Raw genomic sequence first — 22,942 nt, 5'->3', positions numbered from 1 at the left:
GATTTAATGTAGCATAGAGACATAAAGGGTAGTATAGTGGTTCGGGAACTGGGCTCATAACTCCAAGGTCGTGCGGGTTCAGTCTTCAATCGTGGGTACAACTATTGTCATAGAAGGTAAAGTATTTAAGCGGTACTGTCTCAGCAAATGTTTAGCTGCATAAATGGATTGTAGGCAAAAAGAGTGGGAGATGTAATGTAGTCTGGATAAGAGGGTCTTCTAAATGCCTGGAAATATGCCAATTCAAGCATAAGTACATGTGTACAGTTGAAGAAACGTAGAACATACACACACCCTACTGTATCATTCAAGACCATTCCAAGCATGGGTGTGCCCACTTACTATTTCAGCACTCTTGAGTGATTGGTTTGCAAGTGGCTACCAACACAGTTCTCATTGGGTTGATGTGATCCAAATCAATCACAATTTAAACGGTGTGGTGCTTCAGTGGTGCTGTTATGTCTGCTGTCACAGTAAAATGTGTAACATGGAAAATGGATGACCTGAAACAAGTTTTATTCTTGAAATCAGTTTTTTTTTTTTTTTTTTTTTTTAAATAAATACTAATGTTATTTTTAGACTGTCTACATTCACCAGCACATGCTGTGCTCTATTATACTATAATTTTTCCCAAGTTGTGAAAAATTCATCCACAACTATCTGCTTATATTAAGGCTTTTTTTGTACGTTTCCTTAAAAGAATGACTACAAAGCTGATTCCAGAAAAGTAATGCAAAGTGACAGGAATTATTCAGTATCCGATGGAACACGTATAATAATGTAATGGTGTGAGGGTGCAAGCTAATGAGATGCAATATGATGAACACTGGCCTTACATTTGTCCTCAACTTAGACTTAAAGGTAGGCCTTTTGAATAGACATGGAGGCTTTGATGCTGACGTAGGCTAATCATCTGTAAACACAAACAAGCATGGTGATAAGGATGTGTACTTTTATGGGTAAAATTATCGGTAATATATAATAATATAGTAACATACTATATCCGTAAATCGGTAAGGCTGTTCAGGTCAACGCCACCTTCCTTGCAGCGTTTTTTACGCAAAGTAAAAATGGACAATTGACTGGAAGGTAGCAGTTCGATGTGTGGGCGTGCTTGCCGCGTCCTACTTCCTCTTTTAGTGCCGACGTTTGCGCAGGCTGCTGTTTATTTCATTTTTCAGGAAGACCCGGCTTGTCTGTTGGAGTGAAGTTTATCCTATGCAGAAAGCGGAGACCGGACGTTCCCGCAAAATTGTCGCGCAGGTGGAGGGATCGGGCGTCCTGAAGTCCAGTTTCGAACCATGAGCGGCAGCGGTTCGTTGTACAGTGAGTGCTCCAGCCAGGAGGGACCGGATGAGCTGGACACGCTAGGGTGAGCGCTTATAGCACCTGTAGACCTGACTAACTAGTATGTTTGTTAATAACTTCTGACTCTCTGGAACCTACTTAGCCGGCGATCGTACGATATTGGGGTTGTGTAGATAAATTGGTCATTATGATTAACCTTATATAGCCTACATTTAATTCATGTATTCTGTTTAGTTTTTCTTAATGAAAGAGGAAGCTTTAAAAATAAATCCATGCTCTCAAGTGAATGGGGGAAGTACATAATTAAGATACTTTATTTTCTTTTTACACGTCACAACATTAACGCGTGTCTGTCGTTTTGGCTGAAGCTATACAAATTTATTGAGAAAATAGTCCGTGAACATCAATTGTTGCGATAATCAGTGGAGAATAGAGGATCGTTGGTCTTTCAATTGTGGTTTTAAAGAGGTTCCTCTTGAAATCCTGAAAAGTATAAGTTGGAACAATGAATTGCTTGGCAAATGGAAAGTGTGTGTATATAGACACGTTTTACTAAATTTCGTTTTCTTATTATTATTATTATTATTATTATTATTATTATTAATTGCAGCCATAAATATGTACCCTGAGAGAATCTTGCTTATCTTACTTACCAAGAAACACTGCTCCTTCTAAACAGTTTCAGCGTTTATTCATAAAATATTTGTAGACTGAGAGGTTTCAACAACCACCTGCATATTATTTATTTACATATTACCGACAGTTGTTTGCTAAAAACCTAAATGCAGCATTTTACAGTAGGCTACTGTTTCTGGTATCTGTTTAAATTTCCGATCGGTACCAGTGCATTCTCTTGGACGTCCTGCTAGATCGTTAGGGCAACTTCCAGAGGCTGAGGTCATTGTGGGAGGGCTGGTGATGTGTTAGCCTCTGAAGGTAAGGTCGTAGGCACCAATGCAACTATTTTCTGAGAAATCAACAATGAAGCAACACACTGGTGTGTTACCCCAGGGGATGAACCCAAACGTCCACACAGTTCCAAGTGCAGGCTGTGTTCAGTGTGTCGACGATATCTGGACATATAAATTCTCTTTAAGATATTTTATCTTTAATCTGATCAGCTTTTGTATAATTGTTTACACTTTGTGACACATGGTTTGTGTGTAGCCTTGTGTGCCCCAATGGAAACTGAAGAGACACACGCTTAGAGAGTAACATGTGATGCAGGAAAAAAGCACTTGTACACATACCTGATTTGCACATCCGAACGCAGGTTGCATCCAGAGAACCGGAACTGAATTTGGAATCAAATTCTACCCATGAATCTGGCTAACTGGCATTTGATAAGATCTGTTCATTTGTGGGGGTTTTTGCCATTTATACATTTGGTGAAAATAAAAACAATTTAGTTTTTTTGGCTTAATCAGAGACAGTTTGATCTGTCTCAGAAATAACCACCTATATTGTCACTTAAAATACCCTTATTATGAGATCTTGAAGGCCAGTCCTACCTGCTGGGCATGACACTGTAAACAAGGCAGTGTGAGTAGTGCACTGCCCAGTCAGAACATGTCTTCTCAGATAGGTGAAGCAGACGATCACAATTTTGCCAAAAATGTTTTTCGTTTTGTAGAAAGTGATCGTAGTGGCCATTCGCCATTTTGGCCCCAGACAGATGCTGGCATTATGGTTGTGCTGTGCCCGCCCCCCCAGTGTACAAGAATAGTCCTGTCAGTTTAATCTGCTCCATTGCACACTCTCTTACCCTTCCTGTAGCAGATACATGCTGTAAATAGTCATATTTCTGACAACAGGAAGCCTGTTGGTGTTTAGATTTAGTGTAGAAGGGCTGCACATTCACGGCAGACGGTCTGCTCTACATAACTGTGTTACGCAGGGTGGCTTAAATGCGGAACAATAAGCCACATTTTGGGGCCTCACCTTACAGCTTTGGTATTATGTAATCTGAATAACTATTAAGGGTATGTCCGAGTACATTTATCTCACTTTACAATAAATAACAGTGTCCCACCCGAGACCAACAGAACACGGAATCCATTAAACATGATGCCCCATTTCAGAGTTAATGTTTTGGAGAATCGCGCGAGGGAACTTGATCGTTTGTAGGGGAACTACTGTGACCTCTTATCTCGCTGTTATGGCTCGCGAGGTCCCTGGACAGCCCTGTGCTTTCCACGAATGTTGGGTGAAGGAGGGCGGCCATTTTATGGGCCGTTAACCTCACGGGTTCCTCTGCAAACGGGCGAAGGACTGAGCGGAATGCTGGGCCCGGTGGCGGTGCTTGTGTTTAATGGACCTTGCGTTTTAAAAGCTGTGCTTTTACGGCGTCCGAAAGCTGGGCGGGGCTGATCCCATGTCAGGCAGTGGCCGATTCGCAATGATTTCGCTTTGCGCGTGAGTTTATCCAGAAGCGCAAAACTGGACTGCGTTTTAAAAATGAGTCATTCATTAATTGGCTGATGGATAAAATTTTACACTCTTGCTGTTTACCTGAAATCCCCTCTAAACATGTGTTCTGTAAAGGGAGCTGTGGAAAACGTCACAATGCCTGATAAGAAAGCCAGCATTTTCTAATGCATGTCTACTGCCTGTATTAATGGAAGGAATACCTGAAATGTTTATGGCATTAGTGTGCGTGCGTGCGTGCGTGCGTGCGTGAGAGAGAGAGAAGGAGAGGGTGAGTGTGAGAGAGAGAAGTACTCTCAGCATTTTTCTTTTACCAGAGGTGGAAAATCCAGGTTCAAAAAGTAAAAGTCCTCCCCAGTATTTTGCTCCAATCACCTGGATTTGCCAAACAGCACAATTATTCAGCCAGAAGGTAAAACTAATCAGTCAAATCAGCTTCGGGGGTATTTAAAAGACTTCTACTTTCTGAACCTTGGACTTCACAACTCTGGTTTTTACCTGTGTATCTCTGTGTAACACTACAAATGCAGACTCTCCTGAACATTTATATTCAGGTATGAGCATGACCAAGCACAAAACCACTGGAAATGAATGTTATCTGCTTGGACGCACCTCTTATTTAAAAGCCATAATCTGATCAGTAATCATAATCAGTACCAGGAAGCTCCTATAGTTTGCAATTATTGTGTATAGAAGGAACTGATCATCTGGCTGCTATAGATGTTGTCTGTTTCTGTGAGAGCGTCACGCCAGGCTCCTGCTTGACCTCTGACCTTCTCGTGACCCCGCCAGTTGGTACCACTATGACCTGTCCCGGCACGCTGCGGAGGCCCTGCTCCTGTCCAACGGGAAGGACGGCAGCTACCTGCTCCGAAACAGCCACGAGGGACCCAACTTCCTGGCACTCTCTGTACGGTGAGTCGCCTGCTGTCACGGAATGGGGTCCGAACAGGGACAGAATGCTGTTTCACACGAGGAGTGATGTCACAATGAGCTATCCCAGCACCTCCTGATTATTTAACATATGAAGACGTGAAGGGGACCTTTCTGATTTGTGAAATTTTTGTCTCATCTGTAATTAGTTTTTTTTTTTTTAAATAGCTCCAGAAAAGTCATGGTAGACCAAGAACTGACAGGTTCTGCCAGTATGCGTGTGTGCGTGTGTGTGTGTGTATGTATGTGTGTGTACGTGCGTGCGTGCGTGCGTGTGTAGTAGAAGTGAAAGCAGGAAATGTAATATAAAGGATAACACTCACCTGTGCCGGCAGGAATTTCCCAGCTTTGCTTGCCCTTGGAAGTAGTTTACATTCCATAGCTGGTTTATTCATTTGAATAGGTTTGTTTACTTTCCCATGTGAATTGGCCATTCAGATATGTGATTTGGCTGCTTGAAATGGGGGATTGCTGCTATGGACAGTAACTCCTTTTGTAGTTGTAATTTGGAAGCTTGGAGAGGTGATTTACTGTAGTATATTATACTGGTGATTTTTAGACATGTGATTTGGTTGTTTAGACAGGTGATTTTGGCTGGTTGTGCAGTGGGTACGGAAGGGAAAGTGCGATTTTGAGTTTATAGAGGAGGTTTTTAGTTTGGTTTTCCTCATACTTTGGTTGATGAATCCTCCTCCTGAGCTGGGAGAGATGGCTTGTTAGTTTGAAGACGGGGTGTGTTTGTTTGATGGGGTGTTTTTTGCTGGTCTACGGCAATCCTCATTTCTCTCTCTCTCTCTCTCTCTCTCCATCCCTTCCTCTCTCTCTCTCTCTCTCTCTCTCTCGGCGCACAGGGCGAAGGATTCTGTGAAGCACTTCCACGTAAAGCGGGAGGGCGAGGGCTATTCTTTCGGCTTCAACGTGTATCCCTCTCTTCAGAACTTCGTGGAGCACTTTGCCAACCAGCCTCTACTGGGCAGCGATTCAGGTGTGCCCCCGTGCTGCCCCGTTCCGAGCGGTTAATGTGTGCCCTTTTACAATGCTGTTCAGGCTCAGTTTCAATAGAAGAAAATAAAAATCATTTCCAAATGTGGTTGCTTTTCTCTTGGTCTCCCTCTCTCCCTTCTTCGCTTTCTCTTCCATTAACAAAATGAGTTGTTTTCTGAAGGTTTGACATGCAAATTGAACAGCTATCATGGCACATCTCCTTCTCTATTTCTTCCTCGCTCTCACTCTCTCCCTCTCCTTCTCTCTCTCTACTCTATCTCTCCACCTTCTGTCTCTCTCTTGCTCCTCCCTCCCTCTCCCTCTCTCTCTTGCTCTCCCTCCCCCCCCTTTCTCTAACCCTCCCTCTCTCTCTCTATCTCTCTAACCCTCCTTCCCTCTCAATCCTCCCTCTCTAACCCTCCCTCCCTCTCAATCCTCCCTCTCTCTCTCCCTCCCTCTCACTCCTCCCTCCCTCTCTCTCTCTCCCTCTCTCAGGCACTCTAATCATGTTGAGATGCCCATACCCTCGGAGAGTGGAGGAGCCGTCCATCTACGAGTCCGTGCGGGTGCACACAGCCATGCAGACCGGCCGCACAGAGAAAGACCTGGTGGCCAACGCCCCCTCCGTACGTTCCTCCGGCACGCGGCCAATCAGCAGCCTTCTCCCTGATGATGCAGTCAGAATTCTGCCCAATCACCGCTTGCCCTTCTCATTTACCATAATTATTTTCCTTACAGCTGGGCACGAAAGAGGGCTATCTGGTCAAGCAGGGAGCATTAGTCAAGGTTGGTACAGATTGGATAGCCTCCCCTTCCAAAGACCTGCCAGTGTGTGGTAACCAGTCCTCTTTGATACTGCAGAGGCCGTAACACCGGATGCACAATATAATTTAAACTACATCACGATACACACAATATCCTTTAAATACTGTCCATAATATCCTTGTATCCTTACACAGAAATTAGTTCAGTCCCGCTTGATGGTCCATATGTGAAACTAATCGAAAAGTGTCAGTGTGCATAGGTTGCTTTACACCAGTTCTGTTTTTACTCTTCCAGAACTGGAAAACAAGGTGGTTTACCTTAAACAGGAATGAACTCAAATACTTCAAAGACAAAACGGTGAGCCCGCTTCCTCCCCATTTCCATTTATATCATGTAGAACACAGCCAAATCAATCCCATTGAGTTAATGCAGATGCAATAGTGGTGTAACCTCATTGGAATATATCTCCTATATTCATACTGGAATGTAACTCACAAATTTAAATTAAAAAAAAAAGTAAAAATATACCTATCCATACAACAAACAGAGTGTGATTTTTTTTTTTAAACAGTAACTCAGTGTGCATTTGCATGGTATGAGAACAGCAATATTTTTATCTCTGATTTCCTGTCAGTTTGATGAGCCGATTCGAACCCTGGACCTCACATCCTGCTCTGCGGTGCAGTTCGACTACTCTCAGGAGAGGGTGAACTGTTTCTGGTGAGTGCGTCACAGTAATGACCCTTACATTAACGTCTGAAGGACTTGCCTTTGTAACTGCCCATTTTTGAGGTGCTGTCGCTTTAAGAGAGATGGTCATCTTTAATTCTAGTGACATCATGGTGGCTTCCCACAGTGCTAAGTTTTGATTGAAGTGATGTGGAGAGGTCTACATAGGCCGCTGTGCATTTCGTGAGGTTGCTTTTCTTTGCCTTTGGGTTCTGGAATGAGGTGCAAATGATACCTCACAATATGCAGTTTGGAACAGATTTCAGCTGTTGAATAAGTTCTTCTGTACAAGCAACGGACTTCTTAAATCTGTAGTGCACAGGACATATAAAAGCAGGCCTGTTAGCTTTGTGCAGACGTGCTCAGCTGGTGGATAACCCTCTTGCGGTGCGGAGTCGGTCTAGTGTTCGGCCACCCTTGCCCAAGCGTTTCACTTCCTGTGCCGCTAGAAAACGAAATACAGCGAACGCACCTAATGCCCCAAAATATGACTGACGTCCCCCCCAGAAAGAGGAAGAGAGAAAGGCGGAGAGAAATACTAAAAGAGGAAGCCGATAGCGAGCCTCGGGCCTGCACCCCTCCACCACCATTTTTTTTTTTTTTTTTTTTTTTTACTGCGGTTCATCTGGTTTTTCGCTTTCCGTGCGCGGAAATAAACCCAAAGCTGCGTGTGTGCGTTAATCCCCGCCCCCGTCGGGGGGTCCTGTCTGCGTTTATCTGTGGTCGCGTTGAACCCGAAAAGTTGGCGAAGGAGACGGTGCGGTGAGACGGAGGCGCTTCGAGATTGCGGTACGGTGTCAGACAGAGAGAAGAAAACTGTGGGGCCCGTGCGATGACCGTGTTTAAAATAGTGAAGATTGATGGCTGACCCGGCCCGATTTCGCTGTTAGTCAGCCGTTATCAGGGGGGGTTCCGTGCCCACTTGTCTGCGTGAGAGTCGTCTTTTTTTTCCGCCTGACAGAAAGCAGGAGTAGCATTAGGGAGCTGATGGTATCTGAGCTGAGTGTTAGTCCACTCCTGACTGAGGTTCCCACACGGGGGAGAACCTGGACCCTCCCGAATTTCGATCCTGGCTCCAGCGCGCCCGCGAGTGATGGGATACGTCCTGGAAGTGGTCGGCTGAAGCGCAGCGCCCCTGATTTATGGAAACCTCCTTAAAGATGCGCTGTTTTCACAGCCTCTGCGTTACCCTCGCCTCTCTCCACCCTGTTCTCCCCTGACACCTCCCCGAAACGCACCATTAACTGTTTCCTGTAACATCTGCAGCAGTCACATGACTGGTTACAGTAAGGATGGCGTTAAGAGCAGGAGGTGTGTTAAGCAACAGCGTTTTCACAGTGTTAGCAGTGGGTGGGTTTACTGACTGCGTAAGTGAGGTGTGTTAACACAGTGTTAGCAGTAGGGTGTGGTGGGTTAGTGTTATTAATGTATGTGTTCAGTAACAGTGTTAAGGTCTGCTGTGCAAAGTCTCACTCTCTCTCTCTCTCTCTCACACACACACACATTCTCTCTCTCTCTCTCTCTCTCTCTCTCTCTCACACACACACATTCTCTCTCTCTCTCTCTCTCACACACACACACATTCTCTCCCCCCCCTTTCTCTCTCTCTCCCTCTCTCAGTTTGGTGTTTCCCGAGAGGACGTTTTACTTGTGCGCAAAGACCGGCGTGGAGGCGGACGAGTGGATTAAGATACTGCGTTGGAAGCTGGTAAGGGTGCACTGGGGTGCTGCTGAGCACGACACTCAACCTGAACACTCCTTCAGTAGTTATCCAGTGGTGTGACTGGAACTGGACCGTGAGCTGTGCAAATCACTCGTGATAAGAGAATCTTCTAAATGACTAAATTTAATGTGGAAGGGAATGCCCTGCTCACCCCCCCACGCCCCCGCCCCACCTGGGGACCGCGGTGGCCGGTTGTGCACTAGCCCCCTGGGGAAGCATGGCCTCCGTCAGCACTGGCCCAGATAAGGTCTTATTATAGACTGTGATGCTAATCAGTTTCATCCTGAGTGCTTTAACTGAACTGCCGCCCAACAACCTGAAGTCTCCGGGTGTGTTAGGAGAGCAAAAGGCATCCTTTAAGAGGTTGTGCTCAGGGAAATTTGCACGCTGCAAATAAAATGGAAACTGAAAAAAATATCGAATCAATTAAAGTTTTTTTTTTATATCGCTTTTTACAAAAGCAAGGTGCTTTCTAGAGTAACAGAACGCCAAAAAAATTAATATATATATATATTGTAATGATAAGGTCTTTCCTTCCTCTTCAAAACCACTAGCTTTCGTCCATATTCTTACTTGTTGTTCCTGTTGCAGATCAATAGATCTGTAATTTATCTGGAATATTTACCTGCTGCTCTTGCGATGGTCTTTAGCCTATCTAGATACTTTAAAGATCAGTTGTTCACTGCCCGTTCTGCAATACTTTGAGGAAGTTGTTTTCTTTTTTCTTTCTTTTTTTTTCTTTTTGGTGAGTGCAGCTGATTTGAGCTCCCAAAGAAGGTGGTTTGGTGAGTTGCGTCAGTTTTCACGAGAAAAACAGATTTGTAAAGGCGACGTGCATCGTGTCAGGTTACCACTCCACACTGGGGTTCCTCTTTTACACGCTGAAGCAGAAAGCACTGTAATAATTTAATCCTGAATAAACGCAACACCTGCTTTCTGAAATACTGGTTTATATTCGGGGACCTTTAATACAATCTGAACCAAGCCTCACTGGTGCTGGAAGCACAAATGCAGTTCTGGGGGTTAAGCGAACGAGGATTGTGGACCGGTGGAGGTCTGAGAGAGCCTCCTGGTGGGTCCTCCGCAAAACTCTTCTTCACCCATTTAAGAAAATGTCTCATTTCAGATAAACCTTGTTTGGTTCACATAACTGGCTACCCTGGTAGATATTATGATCGTATAAATGCCATATTTGTATTTTTCTAAAAAAGTAATATAGTTTTCTTTACCGTTTTCCCAGTCACAGTTACGAAAAGGCCGGTGACAGAGCCGCGTGTGGAGGACCGTCCAGTAGAGGGCGCACCTTCGCGGTTCCATGCGAATATGAGGCATTTTCCCCTCGGAGGAACCCCTCTGATAAAGACTTCATTACCCGTGCCGAACCTGCCCAGTGGAAATCCCAGTCCTCTCACAGACAGACATACATGGCTGTTGCCATGGCAAAGAAGGCCACTGGTGATGGTGATGTATGTGAAAGACCACTCAGGTGGGGGGGGGGGGGGGGGGGGGGGGGCAGATCGCTGCTGACATGTGCCTTTGGAGCAGGCCGTCGTGATGCGACGCTGATGAGGTTTGCTGATGTCAGCTGGATGAGCTGTTTGCAGATGCAGTAAGAAAATGTCATTTGATTTAAAAAATGTGAATAATTATCCTGTGATTTTTAAAACCCCAGTTTACCTTATTTCACAGCATAGGGTCTTTTACTGTTCTCTCTATGTCCTGCATGTCTCACTGCTGTATATGTGATGTATATATCTGAAATACCCAGTCCAGTTCAAGGAAAACAGTGTGCATTATCTTTCAAAAGCGTATTTAATAAAAGGAATAACAGATTTAGTTCCTTTTTTCTTTATTTTGATCTCAGGACAATACAATAGACACATAAATATCCTATAATCTCTTATTAAGCAATATATCATGGCTGTTTAATACAAAAGCAAGATCGTTGCAGATATTCTATTCTTGCTGGCCAGACATACAATGCGATTCCACCCTGTACTTCCACAACTTTGAGCTCTGGTGCCATTTGCATTGCTGTGGTAGTGTGCTGCATTGGCCACGCCCCTTCATTAATATTCACAATGAGCCAACGAATCGGAACGCTCAGATTCAGCAATGGCCATGACAGATCTTTCAACATTAAACATACGGCATTGGATATCAGCTCAGCGTATAGAAAATCTATGGTGGTAGACCGCCATTACTTAAACCGCGAGTGTGCGTGTCCCGCCAGGGATTTAAAAAGATTGTTGGAATGGGCACGACAGAGAGAAGTGACAGGTTTAAATAAAGCAGCTTAGATATCAACTGCACTTGTTCCTTTGTAAAAAGTAAAAGGAGAACAGGAAAAAACGAGCCACCACTAGATATGTATCCCATCCTTCTGCAAAAGTAATGCTTGAGAACGTGCCTGCATGTGTGTGTGCGTACATGTGTGTGCGTGTATGTGTGCACGCATGTGTGTGTGTGTGTGTGGGGTTGAGGGAAGTAACTGCTGAGGAGCTGATTGCAGGTAGGCCCAGAAACTCTGGTGCAATCCCAGAATTCCAGGGGTGTGGCTTTCCCAGAATTCCTGGCAGTTTCCTCCTATGACACCTCCACCACCTGCCTCAGCTCCTCGATCAATGGCACCAACTCCTTCTCCAGACTGATAATCAAACCTGCGGATGTGACCACAGGGGGAGACCTGCACATCTGTTCCACTAGCGAGGACCTTAGACCGTCACATCTGTTACAATATCAGGAATCCTAGAATGTCACATCTGTTACACTATCAGGAACTTGTTACTGATTAGGCCATTTTACCATCTCATTTGTTCATATTTTACCTGTGTTAGCACTACTGCTTGCAATGAAGCTGATCACCAACGGCAAGCGGTTAAACTGCACTATCTGGAAAGGTGACAAACAAGGAAATCAGTAATGCAACGCAATGGACCAACAACATGCAGGAGAACACAGCATTCACTTACGTTCAGCAATACACAAAAATCCTTTGTACATTGAAAAGAGATACACCATCCAAATTAATCGCAAGGTATGTATGACCCAAACCCTACAGCACGTTTTGTTGTACATCAGGCAGTTGACATCTTATGTCATTTAAATGTTTCTCTTGATATGAAGGGCCTTAAACATTCAGGTGTGGTTTGCTGGATATTAAAAGTGTAAATGAGACAATGTGCTGGTTAAAAATCCAACACAACTGAAACAATGACCCCTGCAAGTCACTATTGTGATGACAGGCAGGGAGTAAGTGACCGGCTCAGAATTGATGTACTGTAGGGCCAAAGCCTTGCAAATTGCACAATTGAAGCCAGACTGAAGTGAACTGAAGTGAAAACGTGCATGAGCGACACACGTGTAGAGAAATGTATTAAGCAGTGCGGGTATGTGCACACCTGATACGTGTTGTAGTAGCAGATGATACTCTTGTTCTTGGACAGGCCCAGTTTGCTGCCCTGATCTGTGGCCAGAGCGAAGGTTGAGAGGAACCCTGGACGAAGGGCATATTCCGGTGCGTTGTCGTTGGCAACTGTAGAATGGGAGGGGGGGAGATGACAGCAATCTGTGAACTACACAACTCCCACTTTTGTTCTGACAAGGTCCAAATTGAGCCATACATCCAACACCAAATATAAATGTATGAATGCACAAGCCAGACAAATACATGAAGCTGTCAATAGTACACAATTATAATTATATTGTCTTAGGGCAATACAATACCTTTAATTACAGGAACTCCATCTCTGTCTGTCACAACAATTGCATGCAGGCCTTCGACACTGAAAATAGATTAGGGGGGTTGGGTAAAACAGTAAAAACCGTTTCATTGTCATTAATCATAATATGTGAGTAAATTAACAGGATTTAACAATGCCTTTTAGCCTAATCTGTAGCTAAACATTTGACACAGCCTCGCAGAATTTTATATAAAGGGTTGTTTTCAATATGATCAATTTTCTGTTCCGAGAATTCGCCACTCTGGCTACAGCCACAAAGGAATCGCACAACCAACCTTGGTAGCTGTTTATAGAGATACCGCTTCAGTTCCTGAAATAAATAGAAAAAATAAATATAGCCTACTGATAGTGGTAACTCCGTGTACGCAGTTTCAATTCCGGGTAGCATGCATACTGGCGTTATCTTTACAGCTACATGTCCAACAATAATCACCTGCTCTGGAGCTGGTAATCAAATCGTTGTCATGCCGCAGTATATAGTACTTATTGACAGGTAATCATTTCGATAAAGCGTAAGGTTTTAGTCGATAGCGAGTAGCTAGCTAACTGTTTCTCCTGGCTTGGTTAAAGATTTTCTTGACTACGTTCAATTATTTCACAAATCAAATGAGGTTTAAACATCGGCATTAGCTAACTATTAGCTATGTGCATATTTTATAATGTTACTTGCAAGCTAGCCAAGGAAAAATAGGTTTTAATGCAGGGCTAGTAAACTACGTTAGCAGACATTGGCTAACTCAGCTGTTTGACAGCTGTGACAATTGAAATCTCGATCAGTCTAAACAGCTAACACATGCTACTTACATCGGCCATATCTGCAAATGCTGAAACTGAAGGGGAAAAACCTAGGAATAGAAACAAAATTTGGCAAAAAACAAACCAGTGTATAATCTTATGTTTAGGATCTTTAACTTTACTTTGCTAACATTAGCTAGATAGCTGGCTAACCTAGTCAGCTTGATCGCCCTACATTCGTTTTCCAGAACAGCCAGAACCAGTTTTATTTTTACTAACAATTCACACACATACAATTTTCTAACTCCAAGGATATGCATAATGTTAATAGCCAAGTTAGTGGCTTCATTTCTTACCTTTTCTGTTTGAAAAAACCTTGTGGACAATTTCGTGGTACTTCAAATCGCCATAGGAATCACATGACTGTTTCACATGAGAGGAAGTATTTGAATGTTGCACCAGGCATGAATACACTTCCGCTATCGAACAATAAAGCATACGGAACACTTTGGTTCCGACTGTTTCAACTTTATTTAAAAAAAACTGGAAAATGCTCAGTGGAATCAGATGTAGTTTTGACTGTCGCCAAAATTACAAAAATTGGTACCATCCAAAGTTTAATTGAACTTTGTTGGGGTTTATTAAAGGGTGCTTTTATTTCCAATAATTGTACATAAAAATATAAAACAGTTATTTCACATAGCATAAATAATTATTGGGGGAAACGGAATATACCATCCCCAAAGCAACCCTTCAGCGACAGAATGTCAAATATTTAAGCATTATTATTATTATTATTGTTGTTGTTGTTGTTGTTGTTGTTGTTGTTACTAATACGTTTTTTAGGAAGATCATTAAAGCTAATTCACTCAGTGGCCCAACACAAAAAATACAAATACAACTTGTAAAACCTCTTCATCAACACCTTGTTTTTGGATTTTTAGTTCTGCTACAGCACAACTTTTATAAAGGAACCCTATTAAAGGGTTAACATCTATGTGTTGTGCACGCTCTTTCCTCCACCTGCTCCATTCATGCAATGTAAGGATTTGAAAAGATTAGGCTTGTTTACGCTTTACTTGTTTCCCAGTGTTGCATGGTCGAGATTACGGTTTGCAATCTCTTTAAAGAATTCCTTAGTGCTATAGAAAACGTGCACGCGTTAGGTAATGAACAATGCACTGCGTAAGAGCACCACAGGCGTGGTGGGTGTCTTAACGAGGTAGGTTTGTATTTGACATGACCTCTTCTCTTTCTCGTTATTTACATCACCGTCATCATCCTCATTTTGCTGTTGTTGTTATTACTGGGTAAAACTGTGTCATGGCTCAACCAACACAACATATTGGCCCCGCAATCTTCTTCTCAGGCACAAGTTTCTTTTTTTGAAGGTAGTGGTTCAATGGTGGTTAGCATTCTCTGCAGTGACGCTGAATTTCCCCCCAGTTTCATGAGAGCGGCCCCAGCCTTTTGTTTGTGCCTCCTTGGAAAAGCACCAGGATTAGCAATTAGGGGCAATGTTGAGGGAATGGTGGAGATGTGTCCTTTCAGGGGGGAGGGCGTTGGGAGTTTGGGGGTGCCATCAGGCTTAGGTTTAGGTCTTTTCCTATGTCCTGTCACCTCATCAGAAATGTATGAAAGAAAGAATGAAAGAAAGAAAGAACTGCTCTTTTTTTTCCGCGAACTTCGGCTGGCTCCGGGCTCGAGGGGGGAAAGTGGGATTTACGCTCCTAAATGAAAAGATTCCATGTGACATGTAATCCTTTGCTGTGATCCTTCCCATGGACTGCCTGAACAACAAGGGCTTCTCTCTGCTCTGGACACGGGGGTGGGGAAGGGGGGGGGGGGGGGGGGGGCGAGGGAAAATACAAAAAAAAATACTAATCCTTCCCAGCCCCCCACACTGGCAGAATTTGTCAGAGTGAGAAACTCGGTCTCAGTCTTTCTCCCCGAAAGCTAATAAGGCCCTGGTTCTGTATGGAAGCTCCTCTCCACCTGTAGGAGTGGAACTAATCAACAGCGGTGGTCCCCGGTTCCAACCCCGACTCTCCCTGGACGAGCGATGGAGACTGCGGTTTTAAATGCGACGGGGGACGGCGAAACGCACTCCGCGTTCACGCAGACCGAACACAACATCGTGGCCGCCTACCTGATCACAGCAGGTGATGTGTTACTATCTCTCAGGAGCGCTAAGCTCTCTTGCTGTGTGTAAAAAAATAATGCAAACTGTGTGAGTAAGAACACTGTTCTAGAATTAGTTTTGTCTTATAGGTCATAATGGATGTGATTGGATTTAGTCTTTTAGGTCATAATGGATGTGATTGGATCTTGAACAGGGGAAGTGTGATACTAGATCCGCACTCTGTGATTATGGGCTCCATTGTCTACCTGTGATGTGTTTCCTGGAACAATTTTTACTTGAAATATAATCAAGTGGATAATCAATTTTAATTTCATTGTCAAAGAGAAATGGTCTATGGGAATCATTGTTCATAACATTTTGTTTTGGGATACCTCTTTATATGGTATAAACTTCTGAAAAGTTTTATAAGGTTTTGTCTTAACTATATGCGTTTAAACAGGTTGCCTTGAACATGGATTAATTATATCCTACATTATGAAGCATCATTCAAGCATATATACATTTATTGGAAACACACTTCAGGAGAAGAATAAGAACTTTTTTTCACATTTATGGGTGAGCAGAAGTTCTGTACAACTGAGAACAAATATTTTTCTTCTTCACAACTGGGAATGAGGCATGTTTGAAGTACTTCAATCTTGTATTGGGGCAAACAAAGGAGAAAAAGAAAATAAAAGTGTTGAGCTCCAGTAACGCATAAAATCAACACTGTGAAAACACTTCATAAAAGACGGTCATAATGCCTGGATCCCCAGTCCTGGTCATGGAGAACCACGGGGTGCGCTTCTTTGATTGAATTGTTGATTCAAACATTAAAACCTCAACTGGATTCTTGGGGGTGGATTGGTTGTGGATTTTATTGTGAAAACAAAAACCAGAAGACCCATGTTGGCTCTCCGAGACCAGGGCTGGTGACCCGTCATAATGAACCCCCGATGTCAGTCATATAGAGTCTTTTGTCATTCCTGCTGTTCTCACAGTCAGGGGTCATTAGTGCTTTGGAGGACCACAGAACTAGCCTCATAATCCACAATAAGCTTCATGTGTTCAAACTTAAACAAGCTCAGACCGGAATGAACGTCCTTTCTCTCATTATGGAGATTACCGAAGCAACAGAATTGAAATTGTAACTGATTTAATTTTTTATTGTTAAATATTGGCTCCTTAATCTTTCTGCTCCCGAGATCAAGTGCCTATATCTGCAAGCATTGAGATGTGTGTGTGGGTTGGGATTAAACCAGCCTTCAGTCCCCAACCTGAGTGTTCTCTCAGAGCGTTAAGATCAATGATCATAACGGCACTGCTGAAGTAACAGTGTCTCAGAAATGAGTCTCATTGTCTTTAACATGGGGTGGATCGCTATGACGATCAAGTTTGCAGAAACATAAATTGCATGTAGTAGTATGTTTCTGTTGAGCTTCCAGGGTAATTCGCATCATAAGGTATATTATCATCAACAACCAAATTAGTGACTCTGTCTCAACAACCAAAATTGTCTCCAATCCAGAATTGTCATTGTTGGTTATGAAATATAAGGATAATTCTCATTTGAGTTGAACATTATCCAAGTCTGTGATATGGTGGCAACGTCTGTGGTGTGGACTGTGTGTGTTTGTGTTAAACCCACCAAAGATCTGATAGGTTAACAGTGTCATCGTCACATGCACATGAACCAGCAGCACGACTATCCATCCTGTACTGTGATCCTCTCAAAAAGCCTTTGTTGGGCCACGCCACTTGATTCGAAACTGTAAAATTCTTGAAAACCACAGCGGGAGAAAATGCTGACTGCGAAAAAAAAGAAACCGCTGACTTGGCATGGCTGTGTTCGCTGCAGGGGTCATCAGCCTGTTCAGCAACATCGTGGTGCTGCTCATGTTCGTCAAGTTCAAGGAGCTCCGCAACGCCACCAATGCCATCATCATCAACCTGGCCTTCACCGACATCGGCGTCGCCGGCATCGGGTACCCCATGTCGGCCGCGTCCGATCTCCACGGCAGCTGGAAGTTCGGCTACGTCGGTTGTCAGGTTTGTGACCGGTGCCGTGGTAACGCGTAACTGCTAACACGGCTCGAGATGGGTCCCCCAAGTCGTGCAGAACCCATTGTTTTGTTTGCTCACTGTTAGCCTTCAAACAACTAGCAGTATGAATTCAGAGTGCTCGGGAGGATTTGCAGAAATGTCAGGAAAATCCCGGGGCTGGACTGGGGCAAGCGAACACGTGACCGTGATCGGGGTGTGTTGAAATGAGGTTGCTAAACAGGAAACGCATGTAGAAACGGTCTTCAGTGCGTTGCTCTGGGCGAGGCTGTGGGACTTTTCAGCCATTGTAACCCAAAAGAAAAAACACAATGTCCCAGCACAAAATAATTTTAATAACAGATTTATATGGGGTGGGGGGGAATCCGTGTTGAATCTTTATATGCATGTTGCACTTGTCTTGGTCTCTAGTCTCTGCATAGTTGTGGCTGGCTATTTCAATAGTTTTTGTAGGCCTGTCTACAAAACTATTCTACAATCAGTGATCCACATTGATTTAATCTATGCTTAGAGCTGTGTACTCTCAGCTGAAATATTAATAAGTAATACTAATATTTAAGATAACATTCAGGAAGTTTTTCCAGGAGTGTACAACCAAAGGAAAGACAAATCAATAGTTTCTGTTACTAATGACGTTCTTTCCCCTGTTAGATTTATGCAGCCCTGAACATCTTCTTTGGAATGGCGAGTATTGGGCTGCTCACAGTGGTTGCCATTGACCGCTACTTGACCATCTGCAGACCAGACATAGGTACCTCCCCGTCTGACCGCCCCATGTTATGTTTTTAGAAACCCACAAATTGCTTTGACAACAAAACAAGTGTGAAATTCCCAAAACTCGTTCCTGTGCCTGAAAAATAATCCCCAAAATGGCTCATATTTTGTTCTAGACTTTTGTTCAAAACAGTTGAAAAAAAATAATTACCACATTTGATCCGCAAGAGTTCTTTTTTTAGGGAATTTTATGAAATATTTCAGTGGAGTTCTCTTTAAGGATGAAGACACACCCCGTTCAAAATGAAACACAGAGTGGCTAGTGAAACACTGTAATATATAACTCCATTTTATAATTTGGATCATAAATTGCAGGTGAGAGGTGGTGTACCTGGAAACCTGGCCTCAGGTGACCAGTTGTAGTCATCAGGACCGAGCAGGGCGGGGTCTGACTCCGCCTCTCTTCTCTCTGCAGGGCAGAAGATGACCGCAAAGTCTTACACCACCATGATTCTGACCGCCTGGATCAACGCTCTGTTCTGGTCCTCCATGCCCGTGTTGGGCTGGGCCAGCTACGCCCCGGATCCGACCGGGGCCACGTGCACCGTCAACTGGAGGAACAACGATGCGTGGGTCTTTACGTGATATAATTCTCCCTCCCTTAGCCAATCAGACGCCTCCGCCCTGGGGTAGCCTGCAACAGCAGCTAGTGTATCCTCAGCTGGTGAATTTGCATAAGTGAGCAGCATGACTTACAGGCTAATAAAGCTCTTTATTCCTCTCAGTGCAAACTCAGAAAGACCAAAAATAACCCTGACATGCTTGCCAGTGTCATCTGATTTTGTTTTATGCTCCTCTTCATTGACAGGATGGTAAGATGGCTTTATCTATTTGTAAATCATGCTGCTTGATTATCCAGATTGGACCACAGGTTGAGATCAATGTTATATAAGCTTACATTTCCATAGACTACATACTGTATACATACAGCTTGGTATTTACAGAAGCAGTGCTGGTTCAACTCTCGAGAGTACAGCAGTAGTGTTTAATCTGGGATAGGAACCCACAATGTTGTGGTTGCAGTTGGAGTCCAGTTGGTGGTAATGCTTCCCTTGACACTTGTGTCTGTGTTTCAGGTCGTTTGTGTCCTTCACCATGTCTGTGATTGCGGTGAACTTCGTCATCCCCCTCTCCGTCATGTTCTACTGCTACTACAACGTGTCAGTAACCATGAAGAGGTACAAAGCTAGCAACTGCCTGGACAGCATCAACATAGACTGGTCAGACCAGATGGACGTCACCAAGGTAACGCCAAGGACAGCACCACCGCTGACTTCACCCAAGATATAGTTGGGCTCCTGGTGTCAAAGCTTGACAAACAGCAGATGATCTCAGACTTCTGGTGAAGGGTCAGTGTTGGTACGGGCTGATCTTCACCTAATCAGGGTCTTGATTGAAGTCCATGATTATCCGATTCGATTTGACCTAAGACAAGCTTCCCGTATCTTTTGTTTTATGGACGGGAATATGAAGTAGTTACAGTTTCTTGATTGCCCTTTATATGTTTCTGTTATTTTTGGAAACAAGATGTCTGTAGTGATGATCGTGATGTTCCTCGTCGCTTGGTCGCCCTACTCCATTGTGTGCCTCTGGGCCTCCTTCGGTGATCCCCTAAAGATCTCCGCCCCCATGGCCATCATCGCACCCCTGTTTGCCAAGTCCTCCACCTTCTACAACCCCTGCATATATGTCATCGCCAACAAGAAGTAAGCCCCTCCCATAAACCAAATGTCTCACGTTCCCTGACCTTTGCATGTAGGGTTGGGAACCACTGAAAAAAAAAACGATTCTGCAAACCCAAAGCCACACCTTCTCATGACTCTTCATCCACAATAAGAAGTCGACCCCTCCCCAAAACCATGTCTCTGGCTCCTTCAAATACCATTCAAGTGTAGAATTAATCTCCTCCCCCCAAACCCTATGTTATGCCTTCTAAAAACCCTCCATGAACAATAATCTCTAACACGTTGTAGTTCCAACTTGTGAAATGAACAAAGACCCAGTTGTACACCCTTGATAATAGACGATAGGCACTGACAGCAAGGCCCAGCGGTAACAGGCTGTTTTCCTGGGGTCCGGCGTTTAGGTTCAGGAGAGCCATCTCTGGAATGATGCGGTGCCAGAGCAGGCAGCGAATCACCATCAACAACCAGGTTCCCATGACGACCTCCCAGGTGCCTCTTACACAGTGAGGGATGGCGCCCCCCTCTGCTGGTGGAGAGAAGAGAGGAGAAGAGGAAAAAGGTGAAGAGAAGGTGAACAGTGATACTCTATGTGAAGAGCACTGTCTGTCCATTCTGCCCCTGCTGAACTCAGTCTCATGTTATTCCATTTTCCGTGATGACAGTTGTTTCTTTCCAGGTGTTGTTTTCAATTCAATGGTTTGAGTAATGTAATATATCTTTGGATTAGTAGCTGAATCAAAGTAACACTTAAGTGTTATTCTTTGTCCGTTCCCACAATATACCACAAGTCTTTTCTCTTATTTTGTGAAAGAAAAAAAACAAGAACTCCAAATGAACTGCACAAAGTTCTATTCTTGAACCACTAGTTGGAGTTAAACAAACAGCACTCCAGATGGGTTTGAATATTGGCCCAAGTTTAGAACCTGACCTGTACGTGCAGAATGTGGGGGCCTGTGATTTGTGTTTTGACGTGTTATGTTTGCTGTGCACATCCTGTTCTCTTTGGTATTGCGCTTTCTGAAACTGAATGGGTCCAAGATAAGAACACACACATACACAATAAATGGAAATGTTATACCTGTGCAAAAAGGCAATTTTCTTTTTTAAAATTCAAATTCTCTGATCGCTTTTTTTCTTGAATGTCCAGTCATAGCTGTTGGCAGTTATTTGCTCTTAGGTGTGACAGAATGCACGAGTAGGATCTCAACAAACAGCCAGTGATTCAGGGGCACTTTTTAAAAACCTGATACAGGCTGCTGAGCTCATTTTCATTGCACAGTGTATACTTTTTTGAAATTCGTTGCTGTTTTTTTATATCCTATTTTCCCTGTTTGGATTGTCCAATTTGTGCGAGTTCGTGTTCACAGCTAAAATCCTCTCTGCTAATCCCTTAGTGCGCAGACTTGTCACACACACTCTCCTCTAATAGCCTACGCGCAATGCCGAGTCGCTGTTTCTTTTCCCTCTGCTCGCGCAGACGAGTAAGAGCGGACGCTTCTTGTGCCATCGCCGCGGCTACAAAGGGAAGACAGATTCCCCAGAGCGAGTCACCGTGCGAGAGCGGACACAGACTTCCTGTTGACCGCGATCTCTTCCGCTACTGGCAGTGTACTGCCAATCACGCGCGGCCCTGCTGCGCTACCAGGCGTAGTCGGCATAGCTGGTTATTCGATAGGGATCGTGGTGGTGTGTCATATATTTAAAAAAAATGGTTTGCAAACTGGTTTGTTACAAATAGAGCAGAAGGGCTCTATGATTTCCTTTATTTTTGCCTTTGATGTCAAGTCTTCCATTTATAAACTACAGGCGCAGATAGACCCCGCATTGTCCTAGGTGATTGACAACAGCAAGTGGCCTGCCATGTTTTAAGAGCTTAATGGTCCAAATGCGCGACCCGTCACAAATGACAAAGAGGGATCTTTGTAAGAGAAGAGTGGTGGTTTGGTCTTAACAGTGACAAGTACTAAGTCCAGTCGAACGACTGCCAAAAAAAACATGGAACATGATTTATGATTCCTGAATTTCGAGCTGAAAGCCTGTCATAGACCTCTTTAACAGATTGATCCTGAACTCCCGAACATCCTGCTCATTGATTGGCACCCCCAAAGAAGTATTTTCTGTGTACCCCCACCGCCCCACCTTCCAATGTTCTTAGGAAAATCAAGTCTTAACAATTAAACAATAAAGATACCAACTCGCTTTGTTTAATGAAAATTAAGTAAGTAAAAAGCAATGGGCTACGTTTCCTGTTCAGTCCAGTAGGTGGCAATGTTACCTCACTTTACGCCTGTCTGAAAAATTCTTCTTGGAATAGCGCGTGTTGGTTTAACAGCATGGGCGTAGGAGGAAAACTATATGACAGCATGCCGTGCATTTTTGTGCACTTTGAAGGCATGCTCAGTTAGCCAAATAATGTTTTCAATGTTTTTGTAGGTTTATTGATTTTTCTGCGTTTTTTGAACATTTCCCGTACCAAGATTGCTCGTTGTTTTGCCATTCACAATGACCTCACTGCAGTGTTGTGGCAAAGTTGTAACAATGCTTTTGTGTAATGACCTTGGTATGACCCCAATAATGTTCCATAGGACACAATGTTGACACTGAAGTTCTGGGACTGTTCAAAGAATAATGAAAGATACACCTTTTATCACCCTGAGATTAATGGCCTCTGCTGTGGGTCAAGGAAGACATGTCACAAGTTTGCACCTTGGTTATATTACATATGGATTTATATAGAGCTCTCCACAGGCCCGGAGTAACAGTTGAGAGGGAGGTGAGAGAATAGAGTGAGACCAGGGGGGTTAGCATCACAGTACAAGACTGAAATAGCCAGACGGCATTTCTCTTCAGATCAGAAGGCGCAATACGCCGTGGGTTATCCTTATCTACGGCAGAAAATTAAAACAGTGGATAATCAGTGAGAGAGAGAGAGAGAGAGAGAGAGAGAGAAACT

The 22,942-nt window shown here is 43.8% G+C and overlaps 3 protein-coding genes across 3 annotated transcripts; 2 read left to right on the top strand and 1 right to left on the bottom strand.

Moving 5' to 3' along the window:
- The first annotated feature begins 1,127 nt into the window (after positions 1–1,127).
- dapp1 (dual adaptor of phosphotyrosine and 3-phosphoinositides) lies at positions 1,128–10,372 on the top strand. The gene is made up of 9 exons (XM_035417074.1): positions 1,128–1,372; positions 4,528–4,650; positions 5,520–5,653; positions 6,148–6,278; positions 6,391–6,438; positions 6,712–6,774; positions 7,052–7,137; positions 8,767–8,854; positions 10,110–10,372. Exons 1-9 carry the CDS (start codon positions 1,302–1,304, stop codon positions 10,131–10,133), a joined length of 768 nt encoding a protein of 255 aa, XP_035272965.1. The 5' UTR covers positions 1,128–1,301; the 3' UTR covers positions 10,134–10,372.
- A 293-nt stretch (positions 10,373–10,665) lies between these two features.
- On the bottom strand, positions 10,666–13,839 carry lamtor3 (late endosomal/lysosomal adaptor, MAPK and MTOR activator 3). Its single transcript, XM_035417075.1, has 7 exons — positions 13,704–13,839; positions 13,417–13,457; positions 12,888–12,922; positions 12,596–12,654; positions 12,271–12,404; positions 11,698–11,761; positions 10,666–11,529 (listed from the first exon to the last, which is right to left on the bottom strand). The coding sequence occupies exons 2-7, from the start codon at positions 13,423–13,425 to the stop codon at positions 11,456–11,458; spliced, it is 375 nt and encodes a 124-aa protein (XP_035272966.1). The 5' UTR covers positions 13,426–13,457; positions 13,704–13,839; the 3' UTR covers positions 10,666–11,455.
- Positions 13,840–15,206: 1,367 nt separating this feature from the next.
- Positions 15,207–21,064, top strand: rrh (retinal pigment epithelium-derived rhodopsin homolog). The gene is made up of 7 exons (XM_035417426.1): positions 15,207–15,509; positions 17,328–17,518; positions 18,182–18,281; positions 18,720–18,873; positions 19,381–19,549; positions 19,832–20,010; positions 20,391–21,064. The coding sequence occupies exons 1-7, from the start codon at positions 15,410–15,412 to the stop codon at positions 20,494–20,496; spliced, it is 999 nt and encodes a 332-aa protein (XP_035273317.1). The 5' UTR covers positions 15,207–15,409; the 3' UTR covers positions 20,497–21,064.
- Positions 21,065–22,942: the final 1,878 nt, after the last annotated feature.

This window comes from Anguilla anguilla, chromosome 5 (genome assembly GCF_013347855.1).
Source record: "Anguilla anguilla isolate fAngAng1 chromosome 5, fAngAng1.pri, whole genome shotgun sequence".
Classification (NCBI taxonomy): domain Eukaryota; kingdom Metazoa; phylum Chordata; class Actinopteri; order Anguilliformes; family Anguillidae; genus Anguilla; species Anguilla anguilla.
The sequence above is the reverse complement of the archived record's forward strand: the minus strand, read 5'-3'. Positions and strand labels throughout refer to the sequence as shown.